The sequence below is a fragment of the Leucoraja erinacea genome, chromosome 21 (assembly GCF_028641065.1).
Source record: "Leucoraja erinacea ecotype New England chromosome 21, Leri_hhj_1, whole genome shotgun sequence".
In the NCBI taxonomy this organism is placed as follows: domain Eukaryota; kingdom Metazoa; phylum Chordata; class Chondrichthyes; order Rajiformes; family Rajidae; genus Leucoraja; species Leucoraja erinaceus.
The window spans coordinates 14,975,403-14,997,469 of NC_073397.1; the positions used below are offsets into that span (position 1 = coordinate 14,975,403).

A 22,067-nucleotide genomic window follows, 5' to 3' on the forward strand; every position below is an offset into this window, starting at 1 on the left:
GTGCATCTGTGGAATCCATTGGCACAGAAGGCTGTGGGGCCCAAGTCGATGGAGAGTTTGAAGATGGAGATTGTCAGATTCTTGATTAGAACGGATGTCATGGGTTCTGCGGAGAAGGTAGGAGAGTGGGTTGTCAGGGAGAAATAGGCCAGCCATGATAGAACGGCAGAATTGACTTGAATGGGTTGAATGGCCTAATTCTGCTCCTGGAACTTATGAACTTTTACAAGCGGAATTGTTTGAGGAAGGGGAATCCAAGGGTGTATGCGTGGTGGGGGGAGGGGTTAAGCCTGAGAGTGCTTTCAAAGAGCTAGCATAGATATATAGGGCAGAACGGCACCCTTCCTCTTTGCCCATTAATGGATTGTTGACATGTATTGTCCATTGCCAGATAGACCAACAAAGGCTTTGATAGTAGGTCTTCACAAGAAGCAATTTAGATACAATATTTGATATAATGGTTTATTAATGGGTCACCAGTGAGCAACTAAGAGTCACAAACTTTGCTGTGGGACTAGTCATACTTCGAACCAACTGGGCAAGGAGGTTGGAACAGCCTGACATCGCTATGCTCATTTATCCCTCAAATGTTCGCAGAGTAATTAACTGGAGGCAAAGGAGATGGACCTGGATAGAGTGTCCAACAATGGATATTTTTAAGGTGCTGATCGACAGATTCTTGCTTAGTACTGGTTTCAGAGGTTATAGGGAGAAGGCAGGAGAATGGGGTTGAGAGGGAAAGATAGATCAGCCATGATTGAATGGCAAAGTAGACTTGATTGGCCAAATGGCCTAATTCTGCTCCTAGATCATATGACCTTATGAATGGATAGGTGACCCTTCTTCAGACTGAAGTAAGACTAAGTTGGAGGCTGTGTTATGGAAAATGTGGGGGAAAGAGGTCAAGAAACTTGAAAGTTGACCTCAATTCCAAACTCTCATTGAACCAACAGTACAAGGCTTTGAATTTGGGGAGTGCGGGAAGGTTGAGAGTCTTTTAGACTTTCGACGTTAGATACAGCACGGAAACAGGCCCTTCGGCCCACAGAGTCCGCGCTAACCAGCGATCCCTGTACACTAACCTACGCATGCTAGGGACAATTTTACAACTTACCGAAGCCAATTAACCTACAAACCAGTACGTGCTTGGACAGTGGGAGGAAACCAGAACACCCGGACACATGAGGTCACAGCGAGAATGTTACAAACTCCAGCACCTGTGGTCAGGACTGATCTCGGGTCACTGGCGCTGTGAGGCAGCAACTCTACCGCTGCACCACCGTGTTACTTGCGGAGTCCATGGAAGCTTTCGCCTGTTCAAACCATGAGCTTCTAAAGCCATTTGGAAAAGGCTCCCACAATCTCAGCTGGGTAGAAAGAAAAAAACCCAGAACCCCCCCCCCCCCCCCCCCCCCCCCCCCCCCCCCCCCCTGACATGAATGGCTGAGGTACACAGTGAATAGTCCCACTGGATCATTGGCCTTTGAAGAGATTCTTACGGGTATTGGAAAAAATTATGATTTTAAAAAAAGCATTTCTAACACAAAAAAATTTTTGTAGCCCACTGGAAAAGGTTTGTTTCTCGTCAGATACCCAGAACCTTGTTAAGTGAATTGCAGTAGCTGCAAAACCCTTGGATGCAGAAGATTTATGAGGATGTTGTCAGGATTCAAGGGCCTTAGCTGTAGAGGTTGACCAGGCCAGGACTTTATTCCTTGGAGCGCAGGTGGATGTGGAGGAATCGTATAGAGGTACGGAATAGATCGGGTAGACTCACAGAGTCTCTTGCCCAGGGTAGAGGAATCAAGAGCCAGATGACATAGGTTTAAAGTGAGGGTGAAAAGGTTTAATAGGAAACTGAGGGGTAACTTTTACACACAAAGGGTGGTGGGTGTAGGCAACGAACTGCCGGAGGAGGTAATTGAGGCAGGTACTAATGCAACGTTTAAGAACCATTTGGACAAGTTGAGCCGAAGGGCCTGTAAGACTCTATGATCTGTACTTATACCTCCTCCCTCGACTCCATCCAGGGACCCTGACAGTCCTTTCAGGTGAGGCAAAGGTTCACTTGCACCTCAACTCCAACCTCATCTACAGTATTTGTTACAGTTCTTACCTGCACACCTTGTACTTCCAAAGCCCACTGCACCTCATAGATCTTTTAAATATTCCTTTAAGAACACTAGGAATAAAAAATGCAGCTTCATGCATTGGAGCCGTTGATGAGAAAATCTATATCATTGTGATTCTATCAATAACGTGGCCAATTTGAGATAACATTGCAAAAATGGGCTCAAAGTTCCCCCCCGATATGTCTGTGGGTTAACTTGGTAAGTATTGGTCTATCAGGTCAGATGGGAGTCAACACCAACTGGTTTAAAGATATAACCTAGCAGCAACACAACGAAGCGTTAAAAGAACTAAAGCTTTAACTTGGAAACTGACACTGAACTTCACTGAGGTAGGAGAGAGTTTCCTTTATCCACCTGGTCACAAGCAGTAACAAAAGGTATCTTTGCATGGAATTCGTCAAGCCATGAGAAAGCGCTCCAAGGCAGCAACAAATCTACAGGTAGCAATGTCATCCAACTTATTTGCAGAGAAGATAGGTTTGAGAAGGATGCCATTAAACACATTGAACAAAAATAGTTCATCTGGTGCCAACTGGGGGGAAAAGCGCAACTAGTCGTTGCCATCTCCTAAACGTATTTGGAAAAGCAGGCCAGGAAATTAAAGATTCACAGCATTAGGACGTTTCTTTATCTAATTGCTTTGCCTCTGCCGGCCCCGCCAGTACCTGCCTTGAGGCCAAGTATGTTCCCATTCAAAAAGGCAAGATGATGCCTCATTCTAAATGATATACACCGCGTCGCCCACAGAATGAGATCTTTCTTGCGGGATACTCCGTACTTCCATAACCCCACCCAGCTCTTAGATCTTTAAAGTGTTCTGAGAGGAACCTAGCTCAGGCAAAAAAAAACACCCTTTTTTGGTTTCTCAAAGCAACGATGCCCATTCCGCACGCGCACACACATAAATATATATACTTCTTTAAATTAGTACAATTGACCTGCATATTTCTTCTTTGACAGGTCCTATTGTGACTAGCATAGATCTCACCACACATTCAGACCACAAAATGGATGTGGATTCACCCTCGCTGTTTAAGTACCAAACATAACTGGACCCCACTCCCACCCCCACCCCCACCCCAGAATGACTCCAGTTCTATACAGCTCCCTCAATAAAAATCACTTTTTTAAAAATGTCTTTCGTTTTCCCAATTTGGCTCCATTCTGGATGAAGCTGTCCCACGAAACAGGGAGCAAAGGGGCACAAAGCCCTTCAAATGAAAATTGCTCACAATAATCTAATTAAGAGTTGTGGGCTCAGCTTAGCCCAGCAGATCGCAGTCAAAGCAATGGTGGCTGTGACCTACTGACTCCCCCCCCCCGCCCCGCCCCCCCCCCCCCCCCCCTCCCCCATTCGTCCTTCTTATTGTGCGTTAGATATCGCTGCCTGCTTCCTGGCTGCATCCTCCGCTTCTACGAGATCGACGTTAATTGCCACTGCTGTCCTACGAGGGAGACTTCAAATTGCCTGTTTATTCTCCGTGTAAACAACGTGCTATCTGAAACGCAGACGCACCCGACACGGGGAAGGGAGAGGAGGGGGAGAGGGAATAAAAAATACACCAGCAATTGTCAAAACATGAAGCATTTCCAAATCTCTGTGCAAATAGGGATCGATAATACATTTTGCTGGTGCAATCCCGACTACAAAGTCTGATGACCGAGAAGGTTAATAGGGCCATTTCCAAGCATCAATCGCCACCTCCGCTAATTTGGATTCACCAACTTAAAGTCCCTTTTATATGCGTGTCGTAAACACGCCTTATTTTGTCTTCCAGTCCTGGTATATACAAACAAAAATGGATTTGTGCAGTGAAGCTAATTCTTCGACTGTGGTGTCTGCAGGAGGCTAATAAAATTGCAGGTGGGCACCTCAGTGTCAGTTATGCCAGTGTCTATTTACAGTGTTGGTGCCGTCACACACACTCACAAAACACTAGAGAGAGTCTGAACCACAGCCGCAGTCTCCCAACGCAGTCTCCGATCAGTCCGGGCGGCAGCGGAAGCCAACAGCGGGCCCAGGAGAGTCTGCAGTGTACCTCATTCGGGAACGAGCTGCCGTCTTCACTTCTTGTACTTTCCAGGGTGTTCATCTTCTGTCACTCTGCCTCTGAAATAGCAACGGGTAGAGAAGGGATCTTGAGACTTAGTTTAGTTTTGTTTACTGTCACGTGCACCGAGGTACAGTGAAAAGCTTTTGTTGCCTGCTAACCAGTCAGCAGAAAGACAAAACATGATCACAATCACTCCAGTTACACAGTGGGAAACTTTGATTCTGCTGTGTGGGGATGTTTTATGTCAGACCCTATAGTGTGTAGTGTCCCTTTTTTTAATTGTATGGCTGTATGGGAATTTCATTTCACTGTGCCATCTGGCACATGTGATGAATAAATCTATCTTGTATCTTGTATCTATCTTGTACAGTGTACGGATACATGATAAGGGAATAATGTTTAGTGCAAGGAAAAGTCAGCAAGGTCCGATCAAGGATAGTCCGAGGGTCATCAAAGAGGTAGATAATAGTTCAACACTGCTCTCTGGCTTTAGTAGGATGGTTCAGTTGCCTGAACTTGCCAGACTTGCCAAGTGTCCAGGTGTGTCGCAGATAGATTGGGAACAATGGGAAAATGCATTATTCCAACCTCAAGGCCCAATACACAAGGTGGGCAAGTGCAACGTTAGCATTAATTTCGGGAGGACAAGGGTATAAAAACAGGGATGTGATGCTGAGGCTTTATAAGGCACTGGTCAGACCGCATTTGGAGTATTGTGAGCAGTTCTGGGCCCCATATCTGAGGAAGGATGTGCTGGTGTTGGAGAGGGTTCAGAGGAGGTTTACGAGAATGATCCTGGGGATGATGGGGTTAACGTATGATGTGCGTTTGACGGCACTGGGCCTGTACTCGCTGGAGTTTAGAAGGATGAGGGGGTACGTCATTGAAACTTACTGAACAGTGAAAGGCATGGATAGAGTGGATGTGGAGAGGTTGGAAGAGTCTTGGACCAGAGGGCATAGCCTCAGAATAAAAGGAAGTTCCTTTAGAAAGGAAATGAAAATGAATTTCTTTAGTCAGAGGGTGGGGAATCTGTGGAATTCATTGCCACAAACGGCTGTGAGGGCCAATGCAATGGCTATATTGAAGGTGGAGATTGACATGATTAGTACGGGCGTCAAGGGTTACGGGGAGAAGGCAGGAGAATGGGGTTAAGAGGGAAAGATAAATCAGCCATGATTAAATGGCGGAGTAGACTCAATGGATCGAATGGCCTATTTCTGTTCCAATGGCTTACGAACTTATGAAGTGGGTCAAATGCATAATGGGGCTTTGAGCCAAAGACCACTTCAATCGAACAAGGTTGCCCAACTATTGGCTCAGATCAATGGGTAAGGGTGGCACATTGGTACAGCTGGTAGGGCTGTTGCCTCACACCACCAGAGACCATCAGATGCTTTTAGTTTAAGAGACGCAGCGTGGAAGCAGGTTCTTTGGCCGACCAGCGATCACCCCATACTAGCACTACCCTACGCACTAGGGACAATTTACAATTTCCAGAAGCCAATTAACCTGCGAACCTGCACGTCTTTGGAGTGTGGGAGGAAACACGGAGCACTCATGGAGGTCACGGGGAGAACGTACAAACTCCGTACAGGCAGCAGCCGTAGTCACGATCGAACTCGGGTTTCTGGCGCTGTACGGCAGCAACTCTGCCGCTGCCCCACCTTGCCGTCTCTAAACTGAACTAAACTAGTTGAGTTTTCTTCTAGATTCACTCCAGTCCATGGGCTGTTAGCCGAGGAGTACAGACTGTAGCCAGTGTCACTGCAGGTACAAGCACGCTTGCTGTGGGACCTAGATCATAGAACATAGAGGAGTACAGCACAGGAACGGGCCCTTCAGCCACAATGTTTTGTGCCGAACATGATGCCAAGTTAAACTGATCTTGTCTGCCTGTACATGATCCATATCCCTCCACTCCCTGCCCTTGGAGGAGTAATTGGAGATGAATGTGCACTCTGGACCCATTGTCCCCGTCCTTCTTAATGGTTGGCGCCAGAAGAATTTGTTCTCTCGCAAACAATAATGAAACAAATATGTTTCTGTTTATACGGCAGCTTTCACACCCATTCTCCCTGGTGCCATCCACAGACAATTAGATTAAAAGCAGGTGGCAATGTGCCACGTTAGAATTAGAACCATGTTTGTTGATTCCAGTTTAGTTTAGAGATACAGCATGGAAACAGGCCCTTTGTCCTCGCCGACCAGCAATCCCCACACACTAACACTATCCTGCACACTGGGGACAATTTACAATTTTACCAAAGGGAATTAACCTACAAATCTGGATAGGTGACAATTCGGGTCAGGGCTTCTCATCAGCTTGATAGGGTCCCGACTTCAGATGTCACCTATCCATGTTCTACAGAGATGCTGCCGGATCTGCTGAATTACTCCAGCACTTTGTGCCTTTTTTTTTTTTTTAGTAAACCAGCATCTGCAGTTCCCTGTTTCAAGTGGACAATAAATATTGGCTTTGGCCCTATCCCAGAAATTAATAACAAGAAAACAGACTGTAAAGTTTTCAGCTTACTACACTAAACCCAGATGCAAGTAACTAGTTGTTTCCATGCTGTATCTCTAAACTAAACTAAATTGAATTAAACTAAACTAAACTAAATAGAATTAAACTAAACTAAACTGAGTCTAAGGGTCCCAACCCGAAATGTCACCTATCCATGGTCTCCAGAGATGCTGCCTGACTCACTGAGTTATTCCAGCATTATGTGTCTGTCTTTGGTATAAACCAGCATCTGCAGGTCCCTTTTATTACAATTTGAACTAAACTAGAACTTGCGTCACCTTTGTTGAGTTTATTGTCACGTGTACCGAGGTACAGTGAAAAGCTTTTTTTTGTTGCGTGCTATGCAGTCAGCGTATTCACGATTAAAATCGAGCTGTCCACATTGTACAGGTACGGGAGCCTCACCAGAGATATTCTCCGTGTCAAACTCGTTGAGTTCCATGGGACCGTCCCGTGACTGGATGTCCCAGTTGTCGCTGTTGTCAGTCACGTCGGAGCACGCCTCGTCGGCGACCATGCTCGGGCCAACCTTGGCCTTGTCGCTCTCGCCGTTGGTCGACTGCAGGTCCTCGTTGCTGAAGTCCGACATGTACATGGCATCCTCGGTCTGCTTCTCGGCGAACCAGTCCCTGACCTGCTCGTAGCTCATGCAGGACTTCTCGCAGAGGCGGTCGAGGTCTTCCTCGTGGAGCATGCGGTGCTGGGTGTAGTACTCGAACAGCACCACCTTGCCGCTCTTCCGGCCCGGCGTGCGCCGGATCCTGTACTGCTCCGCCGGCACGTCGGTGATGAGGCTGTTGCTGCCCGAGCGGATGGCGTAGATGCCCTTCTTGTAGTCGTCGAACCACTTCAGCTGCCCGTTCTTCAGGGCGTAGCGGGCGTCCCCGAACCAGCGGACAACCTCGGTCCTGGGCAGCCGGGCTCTGATGGCCAGCTCGTCGTACTCCTCCACCGTGGGCCACTGGGTCCGCATGAACTGAAGCTTCATCAGGTGGAGCTGGTGGACTGTCTTCTTGTTCTGCCCCTTGTACTTGGGGGCATGGTAGGAGGTGGAGAGGCCGCCGGGGGTCGTGGTCTTGGCGGCCTGCGCAGCATTGGGCTGGACGCAGGCATTGGAGCCGTCCTTCATGCAGATCTTCAGGGGGCTGACCTTCTGCCGCTCCTGACGGGGCACGACCTGCTTCATATCCACCGAGCTGCTGTCGCTGGGCGTCCCTTCCCCGTCTGAGTCCTCCTCCTCGTCCACCTCCTCCTCCTCGTCCTCCTCATCCCCAGCCGAGTCGGCCACCCCAGAGTCCTCCTGGCGACCCCCCTCCTGCTCGTCCATCTTGATCTTCCTGCGCTCGGAGAACCACAGGTCGATCTCCCTCCTGGTCATCTTGGTCTCGGACCGGAGTCGGCCCACCTCGTCCTCCGCGGGGAAGGGGCCGAGGCTGAAGCTGTGCTCCAGCAGGCTGAGCTGCTCGGCCGACTTGCCCTTGAACTTGGGCGGGGTGAAGTCGCAGCTGGTCTGCCACTGCCGGCGGTAGGGCTGGGAGCCCGGGGTGGGCGTGGGGACGGGGGTCTCCTCCAGGGCCGCTCCGGCTGCCGCCGCCGCCAGGCTGTGGCCTCCCGCCTCGAAGGACTGGTTGCACTTGAGGTTCTTGTAGTTGTAGCGCCGGTCGCTGAACCACTTGCGGATCTCCTTGCCCCGGAGACCCGTCACCCTGACCAGCCGGTCCACCTCGTCGGGCTCGGGGAACTGGGCCCGCTGGAAGCTCTGCTTCAGCGCCGCCAACTGCTCCTTGGACTTCTTGTACTTGTACGTCCCGAACTCGGACATGAGGCTGGAGGACGAGAGGTGGCTCGAGCCGCCGATCGCCGACTGGACGGCGCAAACCGAAGTCACGATCTTCTCCGTCGCTCCTCCAAGCTTCTGGAACTTGGAGATGTCTTGCTGCTGCTGCTGCTGCTGCTGCCTGGGGATAGTGGCCAAGCTGACCGCCACGTGGGAGCCTGTCATGGTGAGTCCTTTCACCATCCCACCGGGCTGGGTGACCACAATGTTGCCCGCCTGGGTCATCAGCTGGCAGGGGAAGTTGGCCTGGAAGAGGTGGTGGCCACCATTGGTGGTGGTGACCTGGCTGGGCAGCACGGTGATGGTCTGCTGAGGGACCCCCTGGATGATGGTGGTGAACATCTTCTTCCTGGCGTCCTCGATCTCCTCCGGCGTCCAGCTGATGCCGTGCTTGAGCCGCTGGGCGGTGAACCAGATCTTCAGCTGCTCCTCCGGGTACTTGGTCACCACCGTGAGCCAGCACAGCTCAGCCTTGGTCGGGTAGGGGAACTTGTTGAAGGAGTTGTTGAGGAAGCTGTTGGAGTCCATGGCGGCATTGTAGGTGGGGATGCTGCTCAGGGGGATCATGACCTTGGGGAGGGGGCTGGAAACGTTGCCCGGAGCCGGCTGTTGTACCACCGGGACGATCTGGGCCATGCCGGCCTGTAGGACAGGCACCGGCAACACCGTGCTCCCATTGACGGCCTGGCCAGAGCTGGTCGGCCCATTGACCGGGACTACCTCTAGCCCCTCCACCTTCTTAATGGCCTCGTTGGCCACTCCAACTTCCTCGCTGGGCTCCTCCCTCCCTGGGTGGGTGATGCTGATCCTCTTGCTGTCCGGTTTGGCCTTCAGCATCTTCATGATGGGGGTCTTGCTGATGGAGATTTCCGCCTGGGAGTCCATGTCCTTCCCGTTCTCCTGGGAGGAGGAGGAGGAGAGGTTGCCCCGGGGGTCGGCGAGGTTCTGCTCGGGCAGCATCTGGTTGCCCATCTTGATAACGCTGACCTTGAGGTTGTCCGCCACGCTGTGGCTCAGCGCGTTGTGCTCCGCCAGCGCCTCCTGGCTGTGGGCGCTGTGGTTGCACTCCACGCAGACGTACAGCCGGCCCATGCACGCATCCGAGTGCGCCGACTCCACGTGCACGGTGAAGGCGTGGTAGTCCTGGCCGGTGAAATCGCAGTACTTGCACTCAAACCCATCGGGCACCGCTCCCTCGTTCTCGCCGTAAGACTCCTCTCCGGCTGAAGCGTCGTCAGTGGCAAACGCTTGTGGTAAGGTTTGCCCGTCATCGTCGTGGTACGCCGGGCTGACACCCACGCCGGGATCCCGCAAGGCCAGGGTCTTGGCTGGGATCATACACGGCGTGGTAGACTTCCTCTTGCTCGCCATCGCTGGTGGCAATGGCGTCAGAAGATGGAGGCACAGCGCGTGTCCTTAACCCCACGAGCGCAAAAGCACAGCTCACAGTCCTCTTCTCTCCATGGAAGCCACGCCCTCTCACTCACGACCGCCGCCAATTTGGACGCCTCCGAACAAACGACCCGCCTGCAAGGCCAAAGTGAGAGAGACATGAGATGTATTAAAGCATCAGTTGCAAGCATTCCTTGTACCAGTGGAGCCTTATAAGGCTGCTGCATTCATTTGTTTAGACTTTAGAGATACAGCGTGGAAACAAACACTTCGGCCCACCGAGTCCGCGCCGACCAGCGATCACCCCCTACACACTAGGGACAATTTACAATTTACAGAAGCCAATTAACCTACTAACCCTGTACTTCTTTGGAATGTGGGAGGAAACCGGAGCACCCGAGGAAAACGCACACGGCCGGTGGGAGAACGTACAAACTCCGTAGAGACAGCGCCCATGGTCAGAATCGAACCCAGGTCTCTGGCGCTGAAAGGCAGCAACGCTGCCGCTGTGCCACCGTGCCACTCTGAGTTCTTGAAGGAAAGGGGAGCAGACAGGAATTGGACATGAATATAATGTAAATGTTTTCCCTGTCCCCAGTATAGACCATGCGCCACTCGAAGAGGAGTCAGGTAAACAAACTTGTTAATGCACCTTGCACACACAGGGTGGTGAACTGTGCATATTCATTAGCTCAGTAATAGATCCATAGCCCTTCCCCTTGTCCTTCACAGCTCATCACATTGATCTTGTTTCTCCAGATTGCTACAATTAAAAAAAAAAATTGGCTGCAAAGCTTCATATGATGCCCTGAAAAGCATTATAGAAAGATATTTCCTCATTTTGACATCTGACAAAGCCTCGGAATGCTCCTTTCAGACACAACAAAAAACAATTCAGAGAATAGAGCAAATGATTACAGAGACACAGGAGGCTGCAGATGCTGGAATCAGGAGCAAAGAACAAATTGCTGGAGGTACTCCAACTGAAGGACGGCACAGCGGTAGAGTTGCTGCCTCAAAGTGACAGAGACCTGGGTTCGATCCTGACCACGGGTGCTGTCTATACGAGGTTTGTACGTTCTCCCCGTGACCGAGTGGGTTTTCTCTAGGTGCTCCGGTTTCCTCCCACACTCCAAAGACGTGCAGGTTTGTAGGTTAATTAGCCTAGGAAAATTGTCACTGGTGTGTAGAATAGAACTAGTGCATGGGTGATCTTTGGTCAGCAAGGACTCGGTGGGCTGAAGGGCCCGTTTCCACGCTGCAGCTCTAAAATAATCTAAAACCCAACATCGGCGGGAGGGAAAGAAATGGCCGATGTTTCGGATCGAGACCCTGCACCAGGACTGACGGGAATGAATGATCATGCCGTTGCGAGCTTTCCGCAATGAACACAAAGAGACAGTTTCTCAATGTCATTGCTACACTTCACTGAAATACTCGTGGGAAGTAATATGTCCACACCTTGTCTGTGTGCTAGCAATTAACAGACAGAGAGATACAGCACTGAAACAGGTTCTTTGGTCTGTGTTGACACCCATTTACACTAATCCTACACCAATCTGTTATATGTTCCAGGGTTACACGAAAAAAGCTGGAGAATCCCTCTCAGCGGGTGCAGCAGCATCTAAATGGAGCGAAGGAAATAGGCAACGTTTCGCAAAAACGTACTCCTCGGGCCGAAATTCCCCCCCCCCCACCCTTCTTCACGACTGATCGCAGAGTCTCGGGGTAGGGGATTTTCCATCGGGACTTAGAAATATGTGCAAACAACAAACAAGAACATAGAAAAAGCATAAGAACAGGCCCTTCGGAAACCCGAACTCTTATCTGCCTGCACACTGGATTGATGGGAGAAAAACAGTATGGGGGGGTTAGAGGACCATCGAGGGGATTCAGACAGCAAGGACTAACACTCCCTACAAATAGGGAGAATTCGATGTTCGCATGTGAGATGTGGCCCCCTGGGGATGCAGACTGCACACCCGCAAACGGAATATCGACCTGGGTGCTGTTCCTCCAATTGATGCTGCTGCACCCGCTGAGTTTCTCCAGCTTTTTTGTGTAACCTTCGATTCTCCAGCATCTGCAGTTCCCTCTTAAACACTGTTATATGTCCCATCTATACTCGACCCACCTGCTTGTGTTTGGCCCGAATCCCCTAAACTGGTCAACCAGTCCTATCCATGTACCTGGTCTAAATGTTTCTTAAATGTTGCCTATAGGCCCCTGCCTCTCCTACTCGCTCCTCCCAATAGGGCGTTCCATACACCCACCCTACGACTTTATGCAAAAACGTTATTTGCTGACGACACTACTGTGGTCGGGTTCGAGGCAGCCTACAGAGAGGAAGTCATTGAGTTATTAAACCCCCCCCCCCCCCCCCCCCCCCCCCCACAAACACATTTGTCCACTGGTTCAGCACCATTCCCCCCCACGCTAGATTGGGTAAACGCAGAGTCTCATGCCCAGAGTAGGGCACATTACAGATTTTCCATCGCGGAGGGTGGCTTAGAAATATGTGCAAACAACAAACATAGAACATAGAACAGTAGAGCATAAGAACAGGCCCTTCGGCCCACAATGTCCGTGCCGATCCAACTCTTATCTGCCTGCACACTGAATTGATTGCATTGAATGAAAAATACAGAATGGAAAGAGCCTACATAGTTCACGCTGACCATCGACCACACATTCACACTAGTTCTATGTTATCCCACATTGTCATCCACTCCCTACACACTAGGGGCAATTACCCGGCAGACCCGCATGTGAGATGTGGACGGAAACCGGAGCTCCTGGTGGAAATCCATGCGGTCACGGGGAGAACGGGCACACATCACGCAGACAGACAGGTCCGGATCGAACCTGGGTCTCTGGCGCTGTGGGCAGCAACTCTACCAGCTGCAACAATGCGCCGCCCTTAATCCCATATCCTTCCATTCCCTACACATCTACGTGCCTATCCAAAGGTCTCTTCAATGTCAGTATCATATCAACCTCCACCACCAACCCTGGCAGAGTGTCTGAGGTTCTCACCATCCTCTGTGTAAAAAACTGGACTGGATAGCACGCAACAAAAAACATTTCGCAGTACCTCGATAGACGTGACAATAAACTAAACTCAATCTCAAACTCAAACGTTATTCCCTTCATCCTGTATCTGCGGTCGACGGCATGATTATAACCATGTATAGTCTTTCCACTGACTGCAAAGCACGCAACAGAAAGCTTCTCACCGTACCTCAGTACACGTGACAATAATAAACTAAACTAAACTAAACAAACGCAGTCAATGGCTTTGCTGAATAAGTGCCTGTGTTAGGACGGCAGGGTGGCGCAGCGGTAGAGTTGCTACCTTACAGCACCTGTACGGAGTTTGTATGTTCTCCCCGTGACCTGCGTGGGTTTTCTCCAGGTGCAACGGTTTCCTCCCACACTCCAAAGATGTACAGGTCTGTAGGCTAACTGGCTTGGTAAAATTGTATATTCTGTGTGGGATAGTGATAGTGTGCAGGGATCGCAGGTCGGCATGGTCACGGTGGACCCGTCTCCACGCTGTATCTCTAAACTAAAGTGAACTAAACTAAACACTGTTGCAGCATCTGCAGGAACTCCGAATGACTACATCTCGCCTGCCAGCGTGATTTGCTGCATGATACTACAGTACTGCCACTGACCGACAGCAGGAGTTGGTGCTGTGGAAACTCTGCAAGCAGAGGTCAGATTGACCACATAAACCAACCCTATCACAGAGCTCTTTTGGCAGACTCTGTATCCAGGTAGAAGGTTCTGATGCATATCTCTGAGGCTAACTCGTTTCCATTTATTTCTGCATTTTCATATGAGCCAACTTGCCAATGCATCAGCAGCCCTTCTGTAAAGAAAGTGTTTTATAATTAGGAGTCCTTTTAAAAATCAAAAGCACACAAGATCTTAACTTGCTCTCTTTTAACCAAGGTTCTGGACTAAGAAGAAGAGTTCCGGCCCAAAACGTCACCCATCCTTTTTCTCCAGAGATACTAGCTGACCCGCTGAGTTATTCCAGCACTTTCTCTCTGTTGTGTGGACTATTGATTCATGGAATGAATTTGAATCCCATAGTGGCTGGGGAATTTAGGTTTGTACTTTATTTTAGTTTTAGTTTTAGACACAGCAGGGAAACGGGCCCTTTGGCCCAATGAATCAAGAGTATCAAGAGTATCAAGAGTATATTTAATTGTCATTTGGACCCCTGGAGGTTTAGTTTCTGCAGCCATACACACACAGACCCCAGACACAACATAATTACATTTTACATAAACATCCATCCCTTTGGCCAAATAAACTTATCTCCACTGCATGAATGTCAGAGTCAAAGTATGGCGATGGCGACCTAACACGGCTGATTCTCGCACACCGGATGTTGGATCCCACGTGCGCTTTCCCGCATCCAAGCCGCGCGGGGCAGTGATGTTACCTCCAGGAGCTCTAAGAGCAAGTCGCCGTTGCAGGAGCCCCGAAAAAATTAACATGCCGGGAGCAAACGTAGCAACACCCAGAGGAAACGCTCCCCACATGGTTTCTCGGCCAGGAGAACATGCAAACGCTGATTCTCCCACTTTCACATCTATGGACAGCACCCGAGGAGAAACGTAGAACACCCAGAGGAAACCCACATGGTTTCTGGGAGAACATGCAAACTCCACATGGACAGCACCCGAGGTCAGGATGGAACCCGTGTCTCTGGCGCTGTGAGGCAGCAGCTCCACCAGCTCTGCCACTGGCCCTTAAATCTTGAATTTAAAAAAAGTTAGTCAAAGTAACATTAGTCATGAAAATACTAGAAATCCAACCGTAAGAATAAATGAAATAGGTGTAGGAATAGACCCTTCAAGCTTGTTCCAGCATCAAGATCAAAACTGATCTTTTACCTCAACAACCATTTCCAACCTTATTGCCATGTCCTTTGATTTGTTTAATGTCCAGATTCACAAACATCCTTGGAAGGAATGAAATCTGACATCCTTACCTGATCTGACCTAAGACCTATGAATGTGTCAACTATTAACTGAGCAGTTTTGAGTCCCATATCTGAGGAAGGACTCGCTGATGTTGGAGTGGGTCCAGAGGAGGTTTACGAGATTGGTCCCGGGGATGATTGGATTAACGTATGAGGAGCGTTTGATGGCTCTGGGCCTGTACTCGCTGGGGTTTAGCAAGATAAGGCGGGGGATCTCATTGAAACTTGCCGAGTAAAGAACAGCATGGATATAGTGGAAGTGGAGAGGATGTTTCCAGTAGTGGGAGAGTCTAGGACCAGAGGGCACAGCTTCAGAATAAAAGGACGCACCTTTAGAATGAAGGTGAGGAGAAATATCTTCAGCCAGAAGGTGATTATACCACAAGAGGATAGGCTGGGGGAAGATGGTCAACGTGTTTTGATGAGGCAATTGGGTAAGAAATGAACAAGGCAAGAGAAAAGATCAAATAAGCAACGGGACTGGAAGTTGTAAATTAGGAAAGCAATATCCAGTCGCAGTAAGTGGGATATTTAACACAATTTCCCCACAGGCGATGAATTTAAGAGTTAGCACTTGGACCAGGATGCGTAGAGTTTTATGAGAAACATTAGCAGAAGCTAAGTCTATGCAAGATGGATAAATATTTAATAGAGAAGAATTTATATTTGGTCGGGCAACAAATGACAAGGACTCTTTGAAAGAGCTGGCACTGATGTGAAGAACCAAGAGGGGTCCATCTGTGCTGTAAAAAAATACTAACGATGACTGAAGGCATAGCCTCGGAATGATTTAATGTCATAAACAATCTCTGTCATCTCCTGAACCGGTTCTGGTCCTTTCAAATTAACTTTTCACAAGATGCGGATGTGGAGAGTATTTCTAATTTTCATGAAGTGAGAACTTGTTAAAAATTGGCAAATTAGCAAAAATTTGGTCGGCTTGGAGTCCAAGTTGAGAGCGGTCCTGAGCTAGGGCCTCAGACTATTTTTAATCAGACTTTACTGGACTTTATCTTGCACAAAACATTATTTCCTTTATTCCGTATCTGTACACTGTGGATGGGTTGATTGTAATCATGTAAGGTCTTTTCACTGACTGGGCAGCACACTACAAAACACTGGATAAAAACTGACTGGATAGCACGCAACTAAAAGCTTTTCTCTGTATCTCAGCACACGTGATGATAGACTACTGCTACTATTACACTTTGCCAACAATGTGTACAAACCTCTACAAGATGCACCATATAAAGCATCCTCCTGGTTGCCTCACAGCTTGGTTTGGGAACAGCTCTGCCCACGACCGCAAGATATTACGGAGAGTTGTGGATGTTGCCCAGTCCATCGCACAGACCAGACTCCCCACCATTGACTCCATCTGCACCACATTGCCTTGGAAATACAGCCAACATAATCAAAGATAGACACAAAGTGCTGGAGTAACTCAGCGGGTCAGGCAGCATCTCTGGAGAAGGAGGATGGGTGGCCTTTTGGGTGGGGACCCGACTTCAGACTCTTTTACATTCTCCCAAAAATCCATAAGCAGAACTGCCCTGGCACACCCATTGTTTCTGCCAGTTCCTGCCCCACTGACATCATTTCAACATACCTTGATTCCATCCCATCCACCCTGGTCCAATCCTTTCCCACCTATGTCCAATAAATCTACACAATATAATCAAAGACTTGCCCACCCCGGTCATTCCTTCTTCTTCCTGCTCCCATCCGGCAGAAGGTACCGAAGCTTGAAAGTGCGCACTTCCAGACTCTGCTCCCCCTCTCTGTTATCAAGCTTTGGAACAGTCCTTCCATAATCTAGGGCACTGTCCAATTCACCTCTACCCCATTGCGGAGGTAGAATTGCTATCATACTGTGCCAGAGGCCCAGGTTCGATTCTGACTACGGGTGCTGTTTGTACGGAATTTGCACGTTCTCCCTGCGACCACGTGGGTTTTCTCTGGGTGCTCCGGTTTCCTCCCATATTCCAAAGACATACAGGTTTGTAGGTTAATTGGCTTTGGTTAAATTGTAAAAAAACGTGCCTAGTGTGTAGGATAGTGCTAGTGTACGGGGAGATCGCAGGTTGGTGCGGACTACGTGGGTCAAATGGCCTGTTTCCCTGCTGTACCTCTAAAGCCTAAAGAGGATCAGAAAGGAAATTTCCTGAGCACTGTTGCCCCTTGCAGTTGCCAGTTTTTATTTTCACCTGTTGGATGTTATGGCTGCTGGGGCAGGAGGGCAGGCAGTGTGAGGGAGAAGGTTCAGCCATTGATGCTTCATCCATCAGGAGTATGTTCTACTTCCTGTTTCTAAAAGATATGTCGACCATGCAGACCCTGACGTCGCCTACTCATGTTACTATCTGATTTGATGGAATAGCACGTAAACAGGAGTTTTTCGCCGTCTCTTGGTAGAGATGTCAATAACAAACCCGTACCAATAAGGGAAGAAAAGCCTAGCAATAAAAATGAAGGTTCCTGCTTATTTCATCGTCCAAGTGTCTTTATACTTCAATGTATTGTTGCTCAGTTGGTGTCCCCAAGGGACTAACATGGAGAACTTAGTGAATGTGACAGAGGGCAAGAACGGGGCTGACAAGTGACAGCTGTAGGCCTCATCCTTTATTATTGTTGGCACAGTGCCAGTAAAAACACGTTCAGCAAGGGCAGTTAAGGACGTTATTTTGTACCGAATTCATTGTTAAAAGTATATTTCCCTTTGCTCCCTTGCTCCATCCCCCACTCTTCAGTACAGCGTGTTTTATTTTAATCCTCCGGAGCCTCCTTTCCTCCATCTCCGGCCCAGCCCCCTGCGGGTACATCGGCATCACCCTGTACAGGATGTTCTGCGTGCTGCATCGCTCCTTCCAACTGGCTCCTTGCCAAGATCGACACTGGGCAATGGCAAAAATGGATCCGTACCACATTCTGATACATGCGAGCAAAGAGACGTCTCTCCTCGTGTACGTGGGAAGCCTCTGGAATTGACACCAAGCCGTATTTCTTTAAATTACTTACTTGGGTTTGTGGGTGAATTGCCCCCAGTGTGGGGGGAGTGGATGGCGAAAGTGGGATAACATACAAGAAGATTGCAAAAATGGGGTGCTCACTGCCCAGTCCATCGCAAGTACTGACCTTCCTCACTATCCACAAGAGTCGCGCCTCAAAAAGGCAGCCATCATCATTAGCGACCCGCACCATCCTGGCCACAAACTCATATCATTCTAGCCATCAGGAAGAAGATACAGGAGCCTGAAAACTGTAACGTCCAGGTTCAGGAGCAGCTTCTTCTTCACAGCCATCAGGCTATTAAACACTACAACCTCCAAATAAGCTCCGAACTACAAAGTCTTGGGACACATGACAATAAAACACTCTTGAACCAGTGTGAATGTGTGTCCGATAGTCAGCATGGAGCCGATGGGGCGAAGGGCCTGTTTCCATGCTGTATCCCTGGACTAAACTAAACATGTAGGATGTCACATCCCTGGAGAGACCAAGTGTGGAGTTTTAGCGGAGAGAGGCGAGGGGGGAGGGTAATTTGAGTCAACATGGCCAGAATAAAAACAGAAAATGCTGGAAACAAACTCAGCAGGGCAGGCAGCATCCGTGGCGAAGAAAACAAAATTATCATTTCTGGTCGACAGACTCTTCTCTTTGCTTCTCTTTCCACAGATGCTGCCTGACCAGGTGGGTGTTTCCTGCATTTATTTCAGACCGCCAGCATCTGTAGTTTTTTTTTAATTTCAATCCACAGAAAGGCAAGACTAGGTAACAGTGGCAGGTTTCATTAACCAAGGAGTATGGAGGAACCAAGTAAGCTTCTAGGACCGCCTATTATTCTTCTGGTAATTTCAAACCTATTTAATTACTTGAATTTAGCAGCTGGGGTGGGATTCAAACTCACGGGTCCACACGACTAGTCCAGTAACGTGACCACTCTGCTATCATCCTCTCCTTCAAAGTCTGAAGAACGGTCCCCACCCGAAACGTCACCGATCCACATTCCCTCCACAGATGCCGCCTGACCCGCTGAGTTACTCCAGCATTTTCCTCAACATCCCAGTTGATCCCCTGTCGGGCAGCATCTCTGGAGAACACGGACAGGTGATGTTTCAGGTTGGGACCCTTCGTCAGGCTGATTGTAGTTGGGAGAATGGGGGGAAAAACCCAGAACAAATCAGGGCCGACAACAGGTGACCTCAGGCAAGGAGGTTCCCGGATAGGATGATTTTAGGATGGAATCAGGAGTTAGCGGCCCAAGGCGGATACATGGTTGTGGACTGTAGAACTGGTTATCGGGCTTTTAGTGGGGGGGAAGGGAGAGTAGGGGGAAGAGGGAGCAGAGGGGGGTGGGAGAAGTTTGTAGACGTTGCCCTAGATTGGAGGCCCCTGTACAACGGCGAGACTAAACGTAGCCTCGGCGACGTTTTCACTTGCGCTCCGTCCATCTTGGCCAACCAGTTCAATCCCCCTTCCCATTCCCACACTGACCTTTCTGTCCTGGGCCTCCTCCACTACCAGAGTGAGGCCACACGCAAAATGGAGCAACAGCAACTCATATTCCACTTGGGTAGCTTACAACCTAGTGGTATGAACATTGAATTTTCTAATTTTAATTAATATCATCTCTTACTCCCCTTCCCTCCCTTACCCCCTCTCTCCTTGCCCCCTTCCTCCTCCCGAGTCGTTATACGTTCCACAGTTCTCCACATTGTTTTGCTTGAGATCACACTTTCCCAGGTCCACAATGCCCTGCCTGAGGTGATTTGTGGCCAGCACTGAATGGTCCGGGCATTTTCTCCCCTCCAGTTCTTCACCTCAACCGCCCACCCCCACCCAATCCCTTGCTTTCAGTCTGAAGAAGGGTCTCGACCCGAAATGTCACCCATTCTCCCGAGATGCGGCCTGACCCGCTGAGTTACTTCTGCACTTTTCAGGGGAAATGATTTGATAGGAATCTGCGGGGCAACATTTTCACACCAAGGGCGGTGGGTGTATGGAACAAGCTGCCAGAGGAGGTAGTTGAGGCAGGAACTATCCCACCATTTAATAAGCAATTGGACAGGTACATGGTGATAGGACAGGTATGATATAAACAAAATGCTGGCAGATGGGTCTAGTGTAGCTGGGACATGTGTGCAAGTGGGACATGTGTGCAAGTTGGGTCGAAGGGCCTGTTTCCAAACTGCATCACTCTATGAATTCAATGTTCATCTTTAACAACTGAGTCAGTGATGGACCCTCTATGCATATGTTCTGGTTGTTCCTCGAAGATGGTCTCTGTGCAACAGGTACAAATACACATCTGCCTTTGTTAATGCCCCATGGAAACCTTGCGGTGAATTCATATTGAAAAGCTACTGAATAGGTGCACTGTCATAACGTACAAAATCTGTCAAAGAAACAAATGTCCTTGGAAGAATTTACAGCATTGAAATGAGATACGATATGAGCAGCAATGAGAATGCAAGAAAGGTGTACATGGATTAAGAAGATAGAATCAAGATTTTAAATAATCTTTCTGCAAACAATTTGGGTGTGAGGGCTTCATCTGTGATCTGCCCACCGACTGAAGGAGAGTAATTTCTAGCCACAGACAGCCTTGGGACATCACAGCAGGAGCTTGGCGGTACACTGCTCGAAGCTGACACAAACAACCTATTTATTTATTCGATAATTGATCTAAACAGGACTCTCATTAAAATTTAAAAAAAAGAACACCCTTGAGAAACAAAGCAAATGTCTAATGCTGCATCTAGAATGTGGCACCAGTTAAACAGTTCATCACCTCCAAGCAAAACACTTAATGGTGAAACCCATTCAATAATGCTTCCAGTGTCCTGTGTTACAGAGTCATACAGCGTGGAAACAGGCCCTTCGGCCCAACTTGCCCACACCGACCAACATACCCCATTCTACACTAGTCCACCTGCCAGCATTTGATTCATATCCCTCTAAATCTATCCTATCCACATACTGTACCTGTCTAAATGTTTCTTAAACGTTACGATAGTCCCTGCCTCTTCTACCTCCTCCAGAAGCACGTTCCATACACCCACCTCCCTTTGAGTAAAAACGTTAAGCCTCAGGTTCCTATTAAATCTTCCCCTCCACATCTTAAACCTCCATCTTCTCGATTCCCCTACTCTGGGCCGGTGACTATGCATTTACCCGATCTATTCCTCTCATAATTTTATACACCTCTATAAGATTACCCCTCAGCCTCCTGCTCTCCAAGGAATAAAGTCGTAGACTGCTCAACCTCTCCCTGTAGCTCAGGCTCTCTAGTCCTGGCAACATCCTCATAAATCTGCTTTACGCCCTTTGTTTTTTTTTAATTTTGAATTTCCTTTTTATTTTTCAATCTTTTTTTAAAAACATTTTATTCTGCTATAGGAAATATGTCGTTAGACTGGAATAATGGATGTTGTTGACACAACCTCTTTGTCTCTTTGGATGAAAAGCATGCCAAGACACTTTGCAGAAATATTGTCAAGCAATATCCAACTTCAGAATTATTGGAAAGCTCACTAGAATGGCTCTGGGATAGAAGATTTCAGCAACGAGGTGCAACTAAAAGGTCTGGGCCTGGCATGCTTGCTATCAGGAAGGTTGAGAGGTGATTTAATAGGATGTGAACAAGGTCACGACTTGCTTCGAGATGTTAGACAAAGGAAAGCTGCTCTGATTAATGCATGGCTTAAGGATCGATGGAGACTAGAAGGATATTGAGTTAAATTTGTAGGACAAAGATAAGAGGAGAAAGCAAGGACTTTTTTTCTTTTGAAAAACAGAAGGTAGTTATTATTTAGTTTGGAGATACAGTGTGGAAACAGACCCTTCGACGCACCGTCCACTCCGAACATTGATGATCCATACACTAGTTCTATGTCCTACACACTAGGGGCAATTTACAGAGGACAATTAATCTACAAACCCACACGTCTTTGGGATGTGGGAGGAAACCGGAGTACCCGGAGGAAACCCACGCCGTCACAGGGAGAACGTGTAAACTCCACACATAGACATCAACTGAGGTCGGGATCGAACCCGGGTCTCGGACATTGTGAGGCAACAGGTCTAATGTTGTGCCACTTTGCCGCTCTGGAACTGGTTACCCACA

At 48.6% G+C, this 22,067-nt stretch overlaps 1 protein-coding gene across 1 annotated transcript in view; it reads right to left on the reverse strand.

The window, feature by feature from the left end:
* Positions 1-3,493: 3,493 nt before the first annotated feature.
* zhx3b (zinc fingers and homeoboxes 3b) overlaps positions 3,494-22,067 on the reverse strand; it is a 70,149-nt gene continuing 51,575 nt past the window's right edge. Inside the window, exons 2-3 of the mRNA XM_055652178.1 lie at positions 7,119-10,077; positions 3,494-4,242 (exon numbers count right to left, since the gene is read on the reverse strand). Of these exons, the coding sequence (XP_055508153.1) occupies positions 4,232-4,242; positions 7,119-9,921 (2,814 nt within the window). The 5' untranslated portion in view covers positions 9,922-10,077 and the 3' untranslated portion in view covers positions 3,494-4,231. The remainder of the gene's footprint in view (positions 4,243-7,118; positions 10,078-22,067) is intronic.